General features: G+C 43.9%; 1 protein-coding gene across 3 annotated transcripts in view; it reads left to right on the forward strand.

Annotated features, from left to right (window-relative positions):
* Positions 1-1444: 1444 nt before the first annotated feature.
* The window catches only part of prox1a (prospero homeobox 1a), a 40326-nt gene continuing 23308 nt past the window's right edge, over positions 1445-18462 (forward strand). For 2 of the 3 annotated variants that reach the window (XM_056363230.1, XM_056363227.1), the window contains exons 1-3: positions 6663-7790; positions 10949-13024; positions 17015-17122. In XM_056363230.1, the coding sequence (XP_056219205.1) occupies positions 11015-13024; positions 17015-17122 (2118 nt within the window). In that variant the 5' untranslated portion in view covers positions 6663-7790; positions 10949-11014. Of the gene's footprint in view, positions 2644-6662; positions 7791-10948; positions 13025-17014; positions 17123-18462 lie in introns of those variants that run through there. The other variant, XM_056363229.1, reaches the window with a different exon arrangement.

The raw sequence follows: 18462 nt of genomic DNA on the forward strand, positions 1-18462 counted from the left end.
CAGGATGTTATGGTTTATTCAGCCCAGGAGTGGGGGCGACGTGAACAAGGTGTGCCTTGCCCTCAGCACCAGTCGCAGCGTGATTTATAGCAGCGCTGGCAGACACCTCTGTCCACGGGGAAGTCTTTGAAAATGTGGGGAGTGTGTGTGAGTGTGTGTGTGCTTTTGCATAAATGTAGGCATGTGCATATGCATAGTACGTACTTGAGGGTCTATACTCTCAACTGTGTGTAGTATTTCTATGTGTTCCTTCAGCACGTCATTGGCTGCTGGTTTTTAACCTGTGGTTGGAGGATGTCCATGCATGGCCCAGCAGAGGATAGATGGTCAGGCTACTCGTTAATTACAAGCTGCACACATACGTTACGCTAAATAAAAATGGCTGGACCTTATAGGCAAAGCACAGCAATATAATTGATATGGTAATGAAAATAGAATGCGGAGTGGCATTAATTTCAAAATGAATTATACTCTGATGGACGAAGTATCCAGATGCAAAATCGCATTGTGAAATAAATAATAAAACTCCTGCATTTAAAATTCAAGTACAGAAAGCCAAGTATTATGCAGAATGGCCCCTATCAGGGTTATATTATTATTACTCATGAATTAATGTACAAGCATAATTTTAATGTTGCAGCTGGTCGACGTTTTATACTGTTGATTAGTTTCATCTGTAGCAAGGCATCATAATTTATAAACAATTCATCTGGTTTTTAAGTGAAATCTTCATCTGTGAAGTAACTACTGTCTGATAGATGTAGTGGAGTAACAAGTACAAACTTTCCCTCCGAAAGTTGTATGGTGCTATAAGTATAAAGTAGTATAAAATCTGAATTCTCAAGTAAAGTACATGTGCAGTGTGAGTAAATGTACAAGGCGGGAAATATGTTGACTCTTCTTGAGTTTGATTGAGCTGGAGATTCAATTTTCAATCAACAAGTAAGCCAGAAAACATCACTCTCCTCAATCTGTGTGTGTGTTTGTCTGTGTGTGTGTGTCTGTCTCTCTCTCTCTGTGTGTGTGTGTGTGTGTGTGTTTGTGTTTACAGGCCGATTATAACAGCATCACCCTCCCCCTGACCTCCCCCTAAGGCAGCTGTGAAAGGTCAGTGAGAGGTCAAGAGAGGTCGCCAGCGAAAGGCCACTGTGCTGAGGACTGCCTGCTGTGTGCCAGGCCAAACTTCCACACTCGGGGTCAAAGGTTACACAGATACATAAACCTGACAAGAGGGTGCCAACAGGTACAAGACGTGTGAATGTCCACTGCTGTAACAGGAGAGCAGACTGTTGCAGAGAGCTAAACTTATAACCGGAGACTAATGTGTGTGGTGAGAGAGGCACTTTAAAGCTACTTAAGCCTTGTACATGTCACTTCATACCCTATAGACGCCTCTCTTTATGGTATTTGGGGAAGCGCAGAAAGGCTGAAGCACAGGTAACTGATCACTAATTAGCCTACTCTTAATTGCCTCAGTCAGATAGAGAAAAGCTTTGTGTAGTCTATGAGAGAGTGTGTGTATGTATGTGTGTGTGTGTGTGTGTGTGTGAGTGTGTGCCTGTTAACCAACCGTACAGTCGTAGAAGCTATTAAAAAGTCATTAACCTGCGTTTTATTTGAAGCCCCCTGCCCCCCGTCCATCATAGCCCTAATGTATTTTCCGTGAGGGTTTTTTTTTCCTTCAGATTTAATTTAGCTACTCTTTGATTTTACGACTCGCCTCTGTTATTGTAGGATATCTTCTCCTTTCCTTGTAATTTTATTTTATGACATGGAGAGAGTCGAGTACAATACGCCCCCCGGGGAGGACCACTTACCTCCACGCCAACAAATATAATTACCACTGATCAGAGGAGCGAAAACAGACCGCTGCTTATCTGCCACGGCCCGTGTTTTTTTTTTTTTTTTTTTTGAAGCAGCTGCAGTGGAGGATAATGGCTGTGGAAATCTAAAAAAGAAAAGCGCATATTATGATATCATGTGCGATACTTCATTGAAAAGTGTGCAAATTCATTAGGTCTTGTTTATTAACACGAAATACATGTATCAGAGAAAAAAAGTAAGATGTTACATGAATCATCGAAAGCAACTTTTTTGATTCGGCACTCATTCAATGTACGAATTAACCCGCCTTTTAAATAAATGACAACTTTTTGTAACTATTAACCCCTCATTCCCTCAAGCGCACATCAAAATACCCCTCACCGTGGGGCGGTAGAGAGCAGCGTGGACCAAAAAAAAAAAAAAAAAAAAAAAAAATGAAATCAAGCCATGCTAGATGAACCGGATGCAGCCTATCAGTTGGGCACACACTCCTTGAAAATAACCCAAGTCATGTTCTGGAAAATATGCAGTCTAAGAGCGGCCGCGTTAAAATAGTCATATCACTGAACGTAGTTTGGCGTGGATTTCACCTCGCCTTGAAACGCAAATAAAGTACCCGGAGAACCAGCTGTGTCTGCGGCCTTGCAGCTTGCAGAGAATAAAACAGGCTAAGTCACCGCCAGAAGTAAACAGCTAAAGTCCTTTCGTGTTTACCAAGTAAAGTCCTCTGCTCCATGTTGACAGGTGAGAGTTCATAGGAGCAAAGTTGGTCCCCTACCAATGGAGCTGCGAGCCTGAGTGTGTAACCCCCAAGAAATGGTGAGTGTGTGTTTGGATGTGTGTGTGTGTGTGTGTGTGTGTGTGTGTGTGTGTGGTGTGTGTGTGTGTGTGTGTCAGACAGAGGGAGAGATAAACAGGGAGAGTTGCTGAGGGGGCTCTTTGACTTTGAGCACATAAGCCCTTATTTCATGGTGCCATTGTTTGTTTTAAGGACGTCAGGCTTAATACAGTTCCAGGCGATTTCCCAGCATGTCCGTCCGCCCAAGCACCTCCAAGGCGGTGTGTGTGTGTGTGTGTGTGTGTGTGTGTGTGTGTGTGTGTGTGTGTGTGCGTGCGAGCGCGCGAGGGAGACTGCCCGTGCGCGTTCCCGTGTGTGCGCGCGCCCTTCATTCCAGTTGACTTTAGCCTAACTCCTGTCAAAGACAGTGATTTTTAAACATTTGTAGACTTTCAAGGTTGTTCGTAAGACATATCGAATTAACTCAGACTTAGCGGAAGTTACTGCGTTATTTTCTGCCAAAGAAATATCAAATACATACACAATTTCGAGGATTTTACACACGGCTGAGACTAATTCAGACGTTTAGAATATGTGGTTTTAATGAGTTTGACTGCAGCCATATTCCCATCAGCATCACTGAGCAGCATTCTTTTAATTGCCTATTACCTCTGCATAGGTCGAACATGAGGGGTGGGGGGTTATAATGTTCGACCAAACTGTTTTATATCCAAATGCTGAAAACAGGGTCTGTTAATTTCTAGAAGGATATTGCAACACTGCCTTTTATCACTCGGATATGTGTGAGGACTGTGTGTGTGTGTGTGCGCGCGCGTGTGTGTGCGTGTGTGTGTGTGAGGAAAAGTAAACATGGTCTAGAGACACTGTTTATAAATGTAAATTCTTATATATGAGAGTATAGAAATAGGCTATAGCGTCCGTGTATACAGGCACAGTTGTTTTCCATTTCACGTGTTTTTATTATGTATTTTTCATCATTAGGTTACTCGGTGCTTGGTTCATGTTTCACTGTTACCTTGTCTCTATATTGCGTCATACATTTGCTTCTGCAACAATGACCAATACCCATCCATGCAAATGCAGCATATTTTAATTTGAGTGCGAGTGTGTGTTTGTATAGTACGTTGTTGTCTCATTGAATGGCTCGCAGGCCACAGAGGATAACCAACTTCTCTCTCTCTCTGTCTCACACTCACACAAACACACACACACACACACACACGGACACACACGATCCCCTCCATAATCACCACTACTTGTAGCCTAGAAAGAGGGATGTGGGTCATCGGGGGCATCGCTGTGCCAGCTATCACAGCCCTGGCAACCAAGAAGTATAATATCACTAATAATCACATCCATGCAAATTGCTGTTATTTTACTCCAGTACGTCTTATTTCATGTTCAGGTCACAGACACACACAGGCTCCTTTTCTGAAATGGGTTTTGCCTTGACAACAGAAACAAGTGCATATTTTTCTGCAGCATCCTCATCTTTGTCACGGTTGAAAGCTGAATACATCAAGTCCTGCACACAGGGCCCAACAAGGACTTAGAGGATATGAGAGTCAGACGCCTACTCACTTATTACACTCGGGCAAATCCTGCATCCTCCTCTCCTCCCCTCTCCTCTCCTCTCCTCCGTCCTGTCTCCTAAACCTTTTTATTCAGGGACCCGGAGACCTCTCCGGAACAAAACAGCTTTTAGCGCTACCATCTCTCTCTGCTTGTGTTTTCGCAAATAGCTCTCTCTCTCTCTCTCTGTCTCTCTCTCTCTCTGTGTGTGTCTCTCTCTGTCTCTCTCTCTCTCAATTCTCTTAAAAACTGTCTGTGAAAAGAAATGGAGCTGTTGTAGGAGCTCATCAAGTCATTATCTGATTAAGGCCATTTTTATAACCGCTGCTGCTCAAGAGGTAATAGTCATTCTTTCAATAATAATTCAAGCAACTTAAATTCAGGAAAACTCAGCTCGGATTCTGTTTGTTGATTTCTGCTTTCACTTTGCACCTAAAACGAGACGTAGACAACAACCTTCTAATGCTGTAATAATAATAATATTAATATTATTATTATTATTATTATTAATAATAATAATAATAATAATAATAATAATAATAGAAACACAGATGAACCGCCCCTGATCCAAATTAATTCTGAGGAAAAATAGGCCAAGCACCGGCCCTTCTCCACTCCACATGCCATCATCAGTGCGTGCTTACTTGTGGTCAGAATGTGATTAAAAACGTACCTTTATAACACTTCTGGGAGAAATATTGTTTTCACTGCCTCCCTCCTTTTGCATTTGGGCCCAACTCTAATAAATATGTCAATAAATTCAGCCATCGGCGCGCAGTGCCAGCGCGCGTTATCAGTCTTGGGCATCGAGGTGTGTCGCACTCGACCCAAAAGAGAGACGGGGGGGGGGGGTTGAAATAAATACATGCGTTGATCCACCTGGAATGGGCCGCGATAAGAGCAGCCAGTGTTAACCAGCACGTTTCCTTTACACCTCACCCGAGTCTTCCTTTTCCAAACACGCGTTTCTTTAATGTCCCGGCCTGTTTTTCCAGCCTGTGTGCGCACCGACGGCACCCTGGGGAGCCGAGGCCAAATCAGCCACAGGCCAGCGAGGGGGAGCAAGGGGCCGGGACACCTGCTTTGGAAAAGACACTCTAGACACTAAACTTTGCTGACTTCGTTGCAATTCGTTCGTCCTAAAAAACACTTGCTTGCGACATGGAAAAGAGACTCGCCTTTTCCTTTTTGGCACCTGACAGAGGGGCATATGGAAAATAAGATTTCTCGCTAAGTGCTTTAGGATCCTGTTTGCGTAGAGCATAAAAAAAGAAGATTCTGTGAGTAACAGATGAATCCAAAGTGAATAGCTGGAGGGGGGAAAAAAACGCAAAAACACACCCATCTGATTTCCACAGCATGAAAAACTTTTTCTCAACTGGATTCACTAAACTGATCCACACGAATAAACGAAACTCCATTCACCGATAACAACAATAATAATAGTAATAATAATAAATGTTTTTATGAAGCATATTTATAAGTAATGTTTTGCATGCGCTTAATCCCAGTTGAACCTTTTCTATTGAACGCAGGCTGAGTGGAAATATAGATGAACGTGACCTCGATTATCCAAAAATATGGTTACACCCGATGGAAAAATAATTCTCCAGCGCAAAGATTAATTTCAGTGGCACGAAAAAAATTCAATTATTTCCTTACAATATTACTAAACAAATTGTCTATACACCTGTTGTAAAGGTGGAAGGCTGAAATGTTTGCAGAGCGTAAAAACTGCAGTGTAATTACAAGTGTCTAATTTGTCCAGACGCAGGAGGGATGAGGGCGAGCAGCCGTCATCATTTCATAAATCAGAAGCGTCGAACAGGTTTATATGTGGAAAGGATCAGATGTCAGTGTCCGGCAGGGTTTCAGCGTCACAGGTGGAGAAGTTTCCAAAGGCAGGAAAATCTAATAATTCCACAAAAATCTTTGGATTTTTAAAGATAAACGTGGATTTTTTTAAATTTTATTTGTGTGTGTGTTCATTTACTATCAGTTTTCACTTCCATCATCTCTGATGACAGTGCAGTCTTTACGCACGGGGATATGTTAGTGGCAGCAGGTTGCAGATCCCAGTGACAGACGTTTCATGATGATATTGGGCTCTTAACTGAGCATTTCACAAAGAGACGTTTAGCTCTCTGGATAATCTGAACTCCAAAGCAAAGCTGAGAGCCTCTGTGCTGCTTAACTTGTTCATAAATCAGACTTTGCTGCAACCAATGAGAAAACTGCACGGAAAATATCCCTACATACCACAATTCAACCTCCAATACCCAAGTGACCCACCACTGTTAGGCCCCTTGAGAAAAGTCTAAATGTGTACCAGTTATCTTTGCACAGAAAAAATAATTGCTACTGATGTTTGAAAAAACAAGTGCGCTCTGAGTTAGTAAAATTTAGATATAAAAGGATCAAATTACAAAGTTGGTAATCATTAAAAATGACTGGGCTTGAATGAATGTTCATACATTTTAATGGACTCCCATAAAACATAATCGAAACATGCATTAACACAAGCGTCGAGAAGCAGCTTGAGTTGTAAAATAGACTGTTAATTTGTAATTTCACTGCCACAAGGAAAGACTGGAAGATGTCTGGAAACATTTGCATTAAAGCGGCGCTAAACTGCCTGTCTTAACAAATCATTTCATGTTTCATTCAACTTAAAAAGCACGTTTCTTTTTTTCCCCCCTTTAATATAACGAATAAATCCACAACAGGGATATAATGTCACAGGTGACCAAACATCTACAAATCCACTTGTTTCTTGAATTTTCTTAGCAGTCATCACCGTGATTATTCTTATTCTGACTTCTTTTCAAAGGTGTGTGACACTTTAACATTTATTATAGAAACTTTACAATTTAAGACTTGAATGTAAGAATAAGTAAAGTAATAATATGCAGTCTATGTGTTTTATTGCTGATTGTGATGGTGTAATGTCAAAGTGCGTATCGATTCTTACTCGCGCAGTCGGTGATTTGAGAAGAAAGAGATTAGTAAGAGTGGTATTTCCTTTTTTTTCTCTCTATCTCTCTCTCTCTCTCTCTCTCTCTCTCTTTAGTTGCAATGCTCAAGTCCCCATTCTCTGGTCAAGTTCAGTGCGTTGTTCTCCGGACCGGACGGACGCCTCTTATTGGTAGGTTGCGACAGTTACATCACGCCGCTCATGACGCGTACGTCTTCCTGTTTCCTTCAGCCGCGTCTTAAAGTGAATCTTAGTGGCGGAGGAGCGCTCCAGCATCCAGTGCTCTGCATCCAGTGCGCCTCGGAGACGCACACACACACACACTCTCTCTCTCTCTATCTCTCTCTCTCTCTGTGTCTCGCACTCTCTCTATGTCTCTCGCTCTCTCAGTCACAGCAGAGGATAGAGGGAGAGACCGACGCGCAAGAGCTCTTTTCATCTTCTATATTTTTCCCGTTTTGTTCCTTTCGCTCGCGTCGCTGACTTTACTCCAGCTCTCCCTTCTCTGAGAAACTGTTATATCCCAGCATCCAGCGACCCGCCGAGCTCTGCGTATATTCTCTATTTTTTTTTTTTTTTTATGCCGTAGGAGTTCAGGTTGTCCCCCTCTTCATCTAAAGGGTAAGTAACCTTGTCCTCGGATACCTCCCTCTCTTGTTCTTGTTCTGCCTCGCCTGCTCACGGTGGGCGGACAAAAAAAAAAGAAAAAAGAAAGAAGAATAAACAACAACAAACAAATCAAACATCATTAACGGGGAGAATCACTCTGGTGATCAACAGCTAATCGTATCTATGCGACATTATTTGATCAGTTTCGTCCTCTTCGTCTTGGTCTGTGCTGAGAGTTGCGTGAGCAGTAGCCCGTGTGTTTTGGCGAGGATGATTTGCGGACGGTTGTAGCCCAGCCTTCCTCATCAAAGCGGAGATCAAGTTGATTTGCAACTTTGTGAAGTAAGTTTTTGGGGAAACGTGTGTGTGTGTGTGTGTATATGTGTGTGTGTTCTTTCTTTCTCTTTTACAACGAGAAACGTGATTTAAAACACGAGTTGGCATTTCAACTTGTATTTACTTGTATTTGCTCTCTCGTGTGAGCGTTGGAAACCGCGAGTTTGCCATCACCTCACACCTGGCTTTTTTAAAATTTATTTTTATTTACGCAAAAATCCTTTTGCTCTGACAGATGTCGTCAGATCCTGTCCTGTTTTGTGAATACAGTGAGTGTCTTCTGCGGCACTACTTTTGGAGAACTGTGATAAAACGCTGCCGGTGTGTTGTTGTGCACGCAAATCTGTCTCTCTTAGGTTTTGATATCTTAAGTCTGTCCACTGGCAACCAGATGTACAAACAGTCAGTTACACTCACTTTTACTAGACTGTCTTATTGTGAAAATGTTGTTACAGCAACTGTGTGAGTCAGGAAAAGTTTCATGTTTGTTTATTTATTAATTCATTCATTTTTTTTACTGTTTGTTTCTTATCAGCTGAATACTTGGTGAAAGGTTTGAAATAAGAGGAAGAGATGGGTGAAAGTGATGAGGTGTAAGGCTTGGAGTGGAGATCTATAGCTTGGTGATCATGTGTGTAGTTCATAGTTGCTTAAATTGTTGAAAGGTTTTTCTTTTAGGGGAGAGAGAGAGAGAGTGAGAGTGCGCATGGGCAATAGGAGACAGGTGCGCGGTTGGAAAAGACAGGTGCTGGAGACTATTTCAAGCTCATTGTTAAGATCCTGAGGCAATCAAGTCAAGGTTTGTTTTTACTTTTTCCTTGGAGCTGTATCACCTCCTGTCTGAACTGCTGGATATGGCTGTCAAGACTTGGGCCAAAGCCATTTATCAGAGGGTTTTATTTAAGAGTCCTGGTGTTACTTCAGTAGGAAAAACATTTAATCCAACAGCAAATTTGGGAGTTTTTAATTGTCATTCTACAAAATGTGAATTTACAAAATGTTTTCTGTCAGAGTGACAAACCTGCCAGTCCCTGTCACTTGTGTGGTGCATCACACTTCAGTTTCTAACAAAGCCAACAGCAAAGTTGTGTGTACGCGCCTGTGTGTGTGTGTGTGTACAGTGTGGATGTGTGTGGTGAGACTCAGTGACAAGAAAGACAAGAAAGCCTTTTTATTTATTAAAAAAAAAAAAAAAAAAGACTACGTACATGTAGTGATAATGCTTAGACGGTACAATTTCTTTCAGTTAGAGCAAGCAAATAATCACTTATGGAGAATGTTGTTCAGTTGAATTCTCCCTGCTGTTTCCCCCCAAACTGAGACCGAGCCCTAAAAAAAATAAATGTCTTCTCTTAGAATATCATATAATATCTTCAAAATAGATCCGAATCAGTCGTGTCACATTTTTGCATTTAAAATTAAAAATTTTTATAGCTACGTTGCAGTTCTATCTAAAAGTCAACTTGAATCAGAGCAACATTTGAGTATAAATACAACCTTTAAAATTTAAGCAAAGTTTTGCGTTGTATTTGTTTTTAAAAAATATATATTTTATTATTTTTGACCGAGCGTCTGTGAGTCTTAAAAAGGGCTGGTGTTTTCCTGAAGAGTGTAAAAAAGAAAAATGTAAATTGTTGCACCACTTTTGCCACTTTTATGCTGTTAAAAAAAAACATTGTCAAATTTATAAATTTACTAACCTCAGATATATTTAAATTTGTTTAAGAGAGGCATACAGATTCAATAGTTTCTGATAATATCACTACATTTGAGATTGGATGCGTCTGATATGTCTCTGACTAAGACACTGCCAGCGCTGCTTACGTAGCATTATTGATGCAGGCCTGTACTGACAAAACGTTTTGCTTTCAGAGGGGCATTAGGGTTTTTGTAAGAGCGCTTTAAGTTGCTCCTTGCCAGAGTTGACCCTTGTGACCTATTCATTTGAGCAGAATTAACTGCCCTTGCCAGATGAAAAGACAAACAAAAAACACAGAAGTGAGCTCACGCTGGCACCAAAATCAATAGGCCTATTTTGCGTCTCTTTTTTTGTGTCACTCTCCTCATTGCTTAAGATATGATGGCCATATTGATTAATGTGAACACAGGACTCGCGTTTTAAAATTACAAAATGTGTGTAAACACGGTTTAAAATTACAACATTTTGTTGAACCGACCAAATGATAGCTCACTTAGTGAACAGGATTTAGTAAAGGGTATGTCACGACATGTGCAATGTGCATTTCCTCCCCTTGTGTAGAATATTTTTTTTTTAGATTATCTTTACCCTATTTTTTTTTTTTTTTTCATTTTGTGAGTTAATAGCTCCTATGTTGGCTCACACCACACAAACATGGAAATGAGGACAAGTACTTAAGTAATTATCATAATTTTATGCAGCTTTGTGTTCCGTGGGAACTGGTTCAGTGTCGCGCAGCGTGTAACAGGGGACAGGATAAAATGTAGGACTTTGCCCTGGAATGTCAAGCCCAGGCCTAATTCTGACCACATCTCCCCTGTTTCCCTTCACCCCCACGTCATTGGTTCTTACTGCCTAAATGTCATGTAATCATGGATGTCCCTGTCCGTGTAGAAACATAATAAGAGTGATTGACTGCTGACTTGAGACAAAACTCATGTCGGCTAATGCGGTTCTGTAGAGGCTGATGGATTTTGATTGTCTCAGTCTATCAAAAACTTTCAAGCTTTTAATGTAGATTTAGGTTTGAAATTGAAGTGGTCAAGGACAATGAGTGAGTGAGTGAGTGAGTGAGTGAGTGAGTGAGTGAGTTTTCACTTTTGTGAGTCACGCATCTGTGAATTTTTGCCCACAGGTACTCAGAGGCTTTGATCCAAAAGGACTGGGTTTGTGGGATATGGCCCAATAGCAGCAGCCCGTGATGCCGGACCATGACAGCGACTCCCTCCTGAACAGACAGACCAAACGAAGACGTGTGGACATTGGTGTTAAGAGGACCGTAGGCAGCACAGCCTCCTCCACAGCAGCAGCCACAACAGCAACCACTGATAACATTGCCCGGGCCAAAGCAGCCATTTTCAGTGCCATGAACTCTCTGAGCTCCCACTCTCACCACGGATCAGACACCGACTCCATGGAGTGCTCTGTTGTGCAGCCACATGGCGGGCCTGGCGTTGTTACAGCCAGCGACAGTGAGTCCAAGTCCAATGTACTCCGAAAGCTTCTGAAGAGGGCCAACTCATACGAGGACACCATGATGCCCTTTCCTGGCACCACCATTATCTCTCAGCTTCTCAAGAATAACATGGCTAAAAATGGAGGAGGACCCGAGAGGGGAGAAAGAGGAGACAGGGGTGATAGAGGGGAATCAGGCTTCCCTGGATCAGGGCTCTCCAATGCAAGCTCAGATGCTCCCCAGGAGGACGCCTGCAGTAACTCCTCCCAGGACAGCACGCCTCAAGAGTGCTTGTCACCATTTGGTCGTCCTCCTGGCCTGGCTACCTTTGACATCGAACGGCTCAATGATGAACACCTGCGTGCCAAGCGAGCCCGTGTAGAGAACATTATACGTGGTATGAGCCACTCACCCAGTGTGGTGGTACCTGCTGCTTCCCGTCACGAACGTGACCACGAGATGGATGGAGATCGGGACATGGAGCTAGACTGCCCACCTCCTCAGTCTCAGCAGCAGGCCCCCAGCAGCCCACGGGGAGGCGAGGTGTGCAGCAGTAGTAGCAGCAGCCGAGAGAACAAGCGTAAGCAGCGTCTGCCTCAGCAGCAACAGCAGAGCTTCACCCAGCTGGTGTGCCAGAGGAAGGAGCAGAAGCAGGAGGAGCGACGGCAACTGAAGCTGCAGCTGGAGGACATGCAGAAACAGCTCCGCCAGCTGCAGGAGAAGTTCTTTCAGATCTATGACTCAACCGACGACTCAGAACACAACGACCTCCACAATGACCTCCACAATGACATAGGAAACATGTCAGAGGACAGCCCAGCCAGGTCTGACACAGGTGGCGATGACCGAGGTGGAGATGACTTGCGCTCTGACAATGAGATGTCTGACCTGGACCCGGGCCATTTCCTGGACAGGGCACGGGCATTGCTTCAGGAGCAGGCCCTGCTGGCTGACGGAGAGAAGCCAAGAAGAGAGGGGCTCGGCCGGAGCAAAGGACAGGGAGGTCCAGGCTCCTCAATGCATGCTGAAGGTAAACAGCTGGCAGAAACACTGAAGCAGGAACTCAATTCAGCCATGACCCAGGTGGTGGACACAGTGGTTAAGGTGTTTGCCAAACCTCCACGCCCAACACCTCAACAGGCCTTCCCCCCGCTTTCCATACCTCCTGAAAGATTTCCCACTGCTGTCAATGGAGATAACCCTAATTTCCACACTGCCAACCAGAGGCTGCAGTGCTTCGGTGATGTCATCATTCCCAATCCACTAGACTCCTTCGCCAGCATGCCCGGGATGCCAGGCGCCACCAATGACCAAACCGAGGCCCTGCCCTTAGTTGTGAGGAAGACACCCAGCGAGCACCACCACCAGTCCTCGGCTGTGGGAGCCCATGGCGGGCACCACCACCCAGCTCTTCACCCCTCCTCGCTCTCTGCCTCCATGGGCTTCAGCCCCCCATCCTTTAGACACCCCTTCCCGCTGCCTCTCATGGGCTACCCTTTCCAGAGTCCCCTCGGTGCACCCACAGGTAGCTACACGGGCAAGGACCGTTCCTCTCCAGACTCCATGGACCTGTCCCGGGAGACCACCAGCCTGAGGACCAAGATGGCATCAGGTCACCACCTGGGGCACCACCATCGCTCTTGTTCACCAGCGCACCCTGGCAGCACAGCCGAGGGTCTCTCCCTGTCCCTCATCAAGTCTGAGTGCAGTGATCTCCAGGACATGGCTGACATCTCACCTTACTCAGGCAGCAATGTATCCTTTAAAATAACCTGAATGGCGGTGGGGTGTGCGTGTGTGTGAGAGAGTGTGCGTTTTGAGGGGGTTGACAGGCAATAATAAGTGAATGTGTGTGTGTGGCAGATGTTTTAACCCTACTTGGTCCAGTTCAGACCAGCTCATGCCTGTGTAAGCCAGAAAAAAATCTGATTTCAGGTGGTAGTTCCCTGCAGAGACCGGTTCATCTGAACTACATAGAGTTAAAAATCAAATCTTTTTGAGCCTGTTTGAAACTAGCCTAAGAAAGTGAGAAATTGTTGATGAATCACTTTTCCTCCCACTGCTGTTCTCTTCTCCATTTACTGCATTGTTGTATTTATTTTTATACTCATACCTCTTCCTTCTCACAGCACCATACCACCTTTTCTTCCATCTTCAATCCTGAGTGCTTTAAAAGCTCTCGTCACACATCACTTACTCAGGAAGATTAGGTCCCCACGACATTTACTGCCCCAGTTCCTTTAATAAAAAAAATGGCTGGAAAGGCCAAGGAGGCAGATAGCATCCTGAAACTTGGCATACAATGGTGTTATATAGCCTCCCTTATAGTTTAACCCCAGCGTGCCCCAATCATGCCCTGCAGATAAAGAGCCTATCCCCTATGGGAGGCTCAATTGAATCCCTGGGGGGCTCCGGACTAATAGCTTAAACAGATACATTCAGTCCCTTCTCTGTTTCCCCTATACCTCTTTAGTTCCTAAGTATTCAACACCCTTAACCCTTATGAAAGTTTGATTCGTGTCACACCGGCTGTCCTTAGAAAACCTTGTCTTCAAGTCATTAACATTCATTACATGCTTAAGAAAATAATCCTAGAGCTTTTTACCTGTGGTGGACACATTAGTTAAGAGACTATGTATATTTAACACTTTGGATCCCCTTGTTTTTACTATTGTGTGCACCTGAGAGCCTAGGCTTTTTCATGTGTGTGTGTGTGTCTTTTTGTGTGTGCGTGTCACAAAAGGTTCGCCTGAGGACTCAGTAAAGATGTATATTTATGATTGCTTGTGTTTTCTCTTGTGTTCCTCTTATCATCCATCGCTGTTGTAAAAAGCCCACAATCATTGTCGTTTCTTTTCTCTTTTTTTCATTTCATAAAGATCTGTCAACAGCCCGGGGGGCCCTTCGGCTGTTGCTTGGCAGCCAAATACTTCTTTTTTTGTTTTCCCTCCCTGCAAACCCCCCTCCTCCCTGTCTTTTCTTTGAAGCGGACGTTAACAGGTGTTTGCAGCGAGCTGTTTATCTTTCATTACCTCGCCTTGTCTTGTCTTCTGACCCAAGGGTGAACGCTTTCCAGAGATCCATAATCCTTTGCTTCTGTGGGCTCCCGATGGAGGGATGAAAAGAGAAAAGGGAGAGAGAGACATACAGAGACTGAGAGAAAGTAGAAAACAATCAAACAATAACCACATATGCCAGATGCTGTGGCTTTCATTGTAACATTTATAAATTCAGGGCATTAACAGATGTACACCCCTATATGGAAAGAATAGGAAGAACAACATGTCCACATGTGTTGTTTTTCTTTTCTTTTTTTTTCTTCTTTTATTTTTGATTCTCAGAGTTTATTCCACAGGTTTAGGAACAAAGTTTGGCATTTACAAGATATTGTTTTGTACATTTGCTCTTGTAATTACTATGAGATTTATGAATCAGTTTATTTGTATTTGTTCTCTCTCTCTGTTCATAGCTGTTTTTATTGATGTAGATATTTTTGATATTTCTGTCGCTTTTTTTTTTTTTTTTTTCTTTTCTCGAGCTTCTGAAGTCAGAAACAGCTTGTCAGACATTTTGCGAGGTGTGTTCAAGTTCACCAGCTCTCGGCAGCGTTGCGGAGCAGATGGCTGCTATCAATTTCCTCATTTTTTCTCAGTCCGACTCCAAATTTTCTTGTCCTTACACCTGGAATTAGGGAGTGCAGCAGCTATTTCCCTCTCATGACTTTGGGCTTTGGGGAAGTGTTGTGAGAATGATGATGTCTTGTCAGATGTGGCAGGCAAACAGTGGGCCAGCTGGTATGAGTGCACCATCATGACAAAATAATAGCCTTGCACGCCACCCCTAAGTCCAATCACAATTACATTTGCAAGCTGTGAGTGAATTGGAGATGAAAATGCCTCATCAGGAGATATGAAGCTTCTTAATTGTCATCTGAAGGGAGGTGATATTGCGTTTATGGCTGGAGAGGTAAAACCTTGGCGTCTTTGTTTTAAAATTATTTTTAATTTCAATGATAAGAGGAAAGCGATGTTAATCCTAATTGAAAAAGCAAAAACAAATTAATCTAAGTGTAAGTGCGCAGCTTTCACAGCAAACAAATCCCACCTTGCCCTACTGAAAAAGAGCTTTCTTTTTCTCTGTCTCTCCTTCTCTCTGTCTGAGGATCCATTGTATCCCCTCCACTTGGAGCAGATGGTCTGGTGTGGAGAGTGAAGTGCTGCTCTTTTGGCCAGGCCTGACAGAGTAACACCAGTCTGCCAGGGTTTCCCCCACAAGACCCTCGCTGCGTATACAACTAACTCTTTCCCTCTCCCTCTCCCTCACTGAATCAGACAAAGTAGACAGGGTCTTTAAGGAGCCAACCCAGCGTGGTTCAGCATTTGCTGGCTTTGCTGTGTAACCCTGAGGCCAAGGGCAATCCAATCTAGCAGCTGATGCCTTCTTCCCACTCTATAGTTACAGCTACATCTGGACACTTGACTGATTTTAACGATCACAGCCACCCCTGTAGATCATAAATAATGTCAAGCAATGTATTTTGTCCACTCAAGTGTAAATAGTCTTCATGAAAACTTGGGGCTGTGTCTTCTGTGTAATTGAAAGCCCTGTCTTGCTTGTGCTTGATGAAAAACCCTTGTTGAAACAGCCTGAGGTTTTAACATGCGGCCCACCCCCATCCCCATCCCCGTTCCCTTTTCAATGTCTTATCCTCCAGATTGATATTATCAGATGCATTATACGGCCGTTAATTCACCATGGAAATGGCTTGGGCCGTTCGGTGGCGCAGATGTGTTTCAGTCCCCCCATCACTGGCTGAGTCCAAAGCCTCAGAGCCCCTCTTCTCCTTCTCCTCCTCCTTCTTTTGCTCCTCCAAGGGTTTGGCAGCGGCAGAGAGGCTGGGGGGCAGGGGTGGAGCAGAGGGAGGAGGAGGGGGATGTAATTGAAGGTTGGAACCATGCTATCCCTCAAGGTGCCCCCACCAGCCCATCTCCATCCTCTCTGCTGTTCAATCCAGGCGATCCATTAGGAGGACAAGGCCTCTGACATGTATTTGAATATGGCCTAGGCGAGTGTGAGAAGGTTTTTCATGTTGCTTGGGCCAGTGTTTGGGACTATCTCCTAGACCTTGTTTTGTCACTGATATGAAGCCAACATCAGACAGTCATATTCAGGCTTGGCATGTGTTGTCGCCAAGCCATTAGGCCTTCTTGCCCGTCACTGGCGTTAACTGCTGTCTTTGTCTGTGATATGCAAATGTCTCCTTTTTTCTTCTTCCTTTTTTTGGGTGGAGGTTAGAGCAGGGTGTAGGCAAAGGCGTTTGCTTACTTTGACTGTGAAATGAGTCTCCTTATGTAAAAGCATCGGCTGTAATGCTGGCCAGCGTTTTATTTACCGTGACGCTCTCACACCTGATACGGACGATGCTAATTGCAAGCAAATGGTTTTGCTTTCGTGCACCGTCTTCAACAACAGCCCCCCCCCCCCCCCCCCCCCCCCCCCCACACACACACACACACACACACACACACAGCTTCCCTCCCTCTCTCTCCCAGCAACCCTGCATCCATGCCTGAAAGGAAATTTGGTTTAACCATCATCCAAATGATTTCTTGCCAAACTTACTGCCAATTATTAGCAAGTACATATTGTATTTCTGATAACATCAGTCGCCACATTTGCCTCATCTACCATCAGTTGTTTTCCCTCCAAACAATCGTTAATGTCCTTAATGGCAGCTGTTTGCAGATCCAGGAGGGTCTCTCCCCAAATCATCTGAAGAAGGCCAAGCTCATGTTTTTCTACACCCGCTACCCGAGCTCTAACATGCTCAAGATGTTCTTCTCTGATGTCAAGGTGAGTCTGGACATGGTCTTGCACTTTAATGTTTCTTTTACTTTACAAACTTTGCCAAACATTTTGCCAAATCTCCTGCGATGCTCTCCTTTTTAAATTGGGAAGACATTTCTGTGGCTCTCTCTGGTTTGCTATTTTCAAACTCATTAGTGGTACCTGTTATTTTCCTGAAATGGTGACTGCTTTTGCAATTTGTTTAAGTGTAATGACAGATAGCACTCTTTCCTGTCTTTTGTCCCATTTCTTCCTTGTACATTTGTGAAAGCCCCGGCTTTAAAAGAGGAAGTTTGATTTATTAATTGTGATTTGCCGGCTTCAGTTGTCGTGAACAGTGTGTGCTTGTCTGTCTCAAAATGAGGCCCTTTCCCTCAGTAAGTTATGGTTTTATGCAAAAGATGAAAGAAGAGGAAGTTGAATGGGTTTATATGAGGGAGCTGGAGAGCCTATGAGTATTCTAAAGATAAAGAGCGGCATGAGTAATGGAGGGGTGGAGAGGGCAGGGAGGAGGATGGAGCCTAGAGACGGAGGAGTGGTTATCTGAGCAGGTGTAGGGAGGATGGTTTTATAGAGGGAGGGAGAGGAGAAAGAGTCTGTTTAGGGAACATGGCAAGGATGAGCGTTAGCTCCACTGGGAGTTTAATGAAGGAAATTTAGAAAACAAAGCACAATATGTAAGCTGCACACACACAAAAAAAAAAACAAGAACATCAACACAATGGCCGTTGTAGTGTGCACGACCGTGGTTGTTGGTGTTGTTGTTGTTTCGTGTGTGTGCCCCTCTCGTACCATACGGAGGGGTAAACATTGTGACAGATCCAGGCCATCTTATTCAAATCAGAAGATAAAGGTTCCCTTTTCTCCCAGCTGCCCCCTCTTGGATGCCATCACCACCAACCGTGACTCGCAACACACATGGCTTTCTTAGATTTTTCATTGGTTTGGTTGAAAACAGGACACGTGTGAGCAAAGCCGGAAGGCACCTGTAAATGTTGATTCATTACAAAGCCCCCGCCCCCCAATATTACAGCAACCCACCTATTGGACATTTTTTTGTTGTTAAAACTTGCAGCAGCAATTACTATTAAAGGCCTCACCCACTTTATTTCACTGACTTACCATTCCCAAGGAGGTGGCCTCCTGATGAATGGCTTCAACAGATACTTAAACAAGGTCAAGGTAGTTAAGGGTTTTTGTTTTCAGTAGAGAACAATGGAGTCAAGCTGTAAGTTAGTAGACATGTATGGGAATGAGACTGACTATCTAATTAGATTCAGCCGGCGCAGCCTCTTAGCGAGTGGCAGTCTTCAGACAAAAGTCTTGAAGGCTAATCAGGTCTCGAC

Source organism: Seriola aureovittata, chromosome 19 (assembly GCF_021018895.1).
Source record: "Seriola aureovittata isolate HTS-2021-v1 ecotype China chromosome 19, ASM2101889v1, whole genome shotgun sequence".
NCBI classification, from domain to species: domain Eukaryota; kingdom Metazoa; phylum Chordata; class Actinopteri; order Carangiformes; family Carangidae; genus Seriola; species Seriola aureovittata.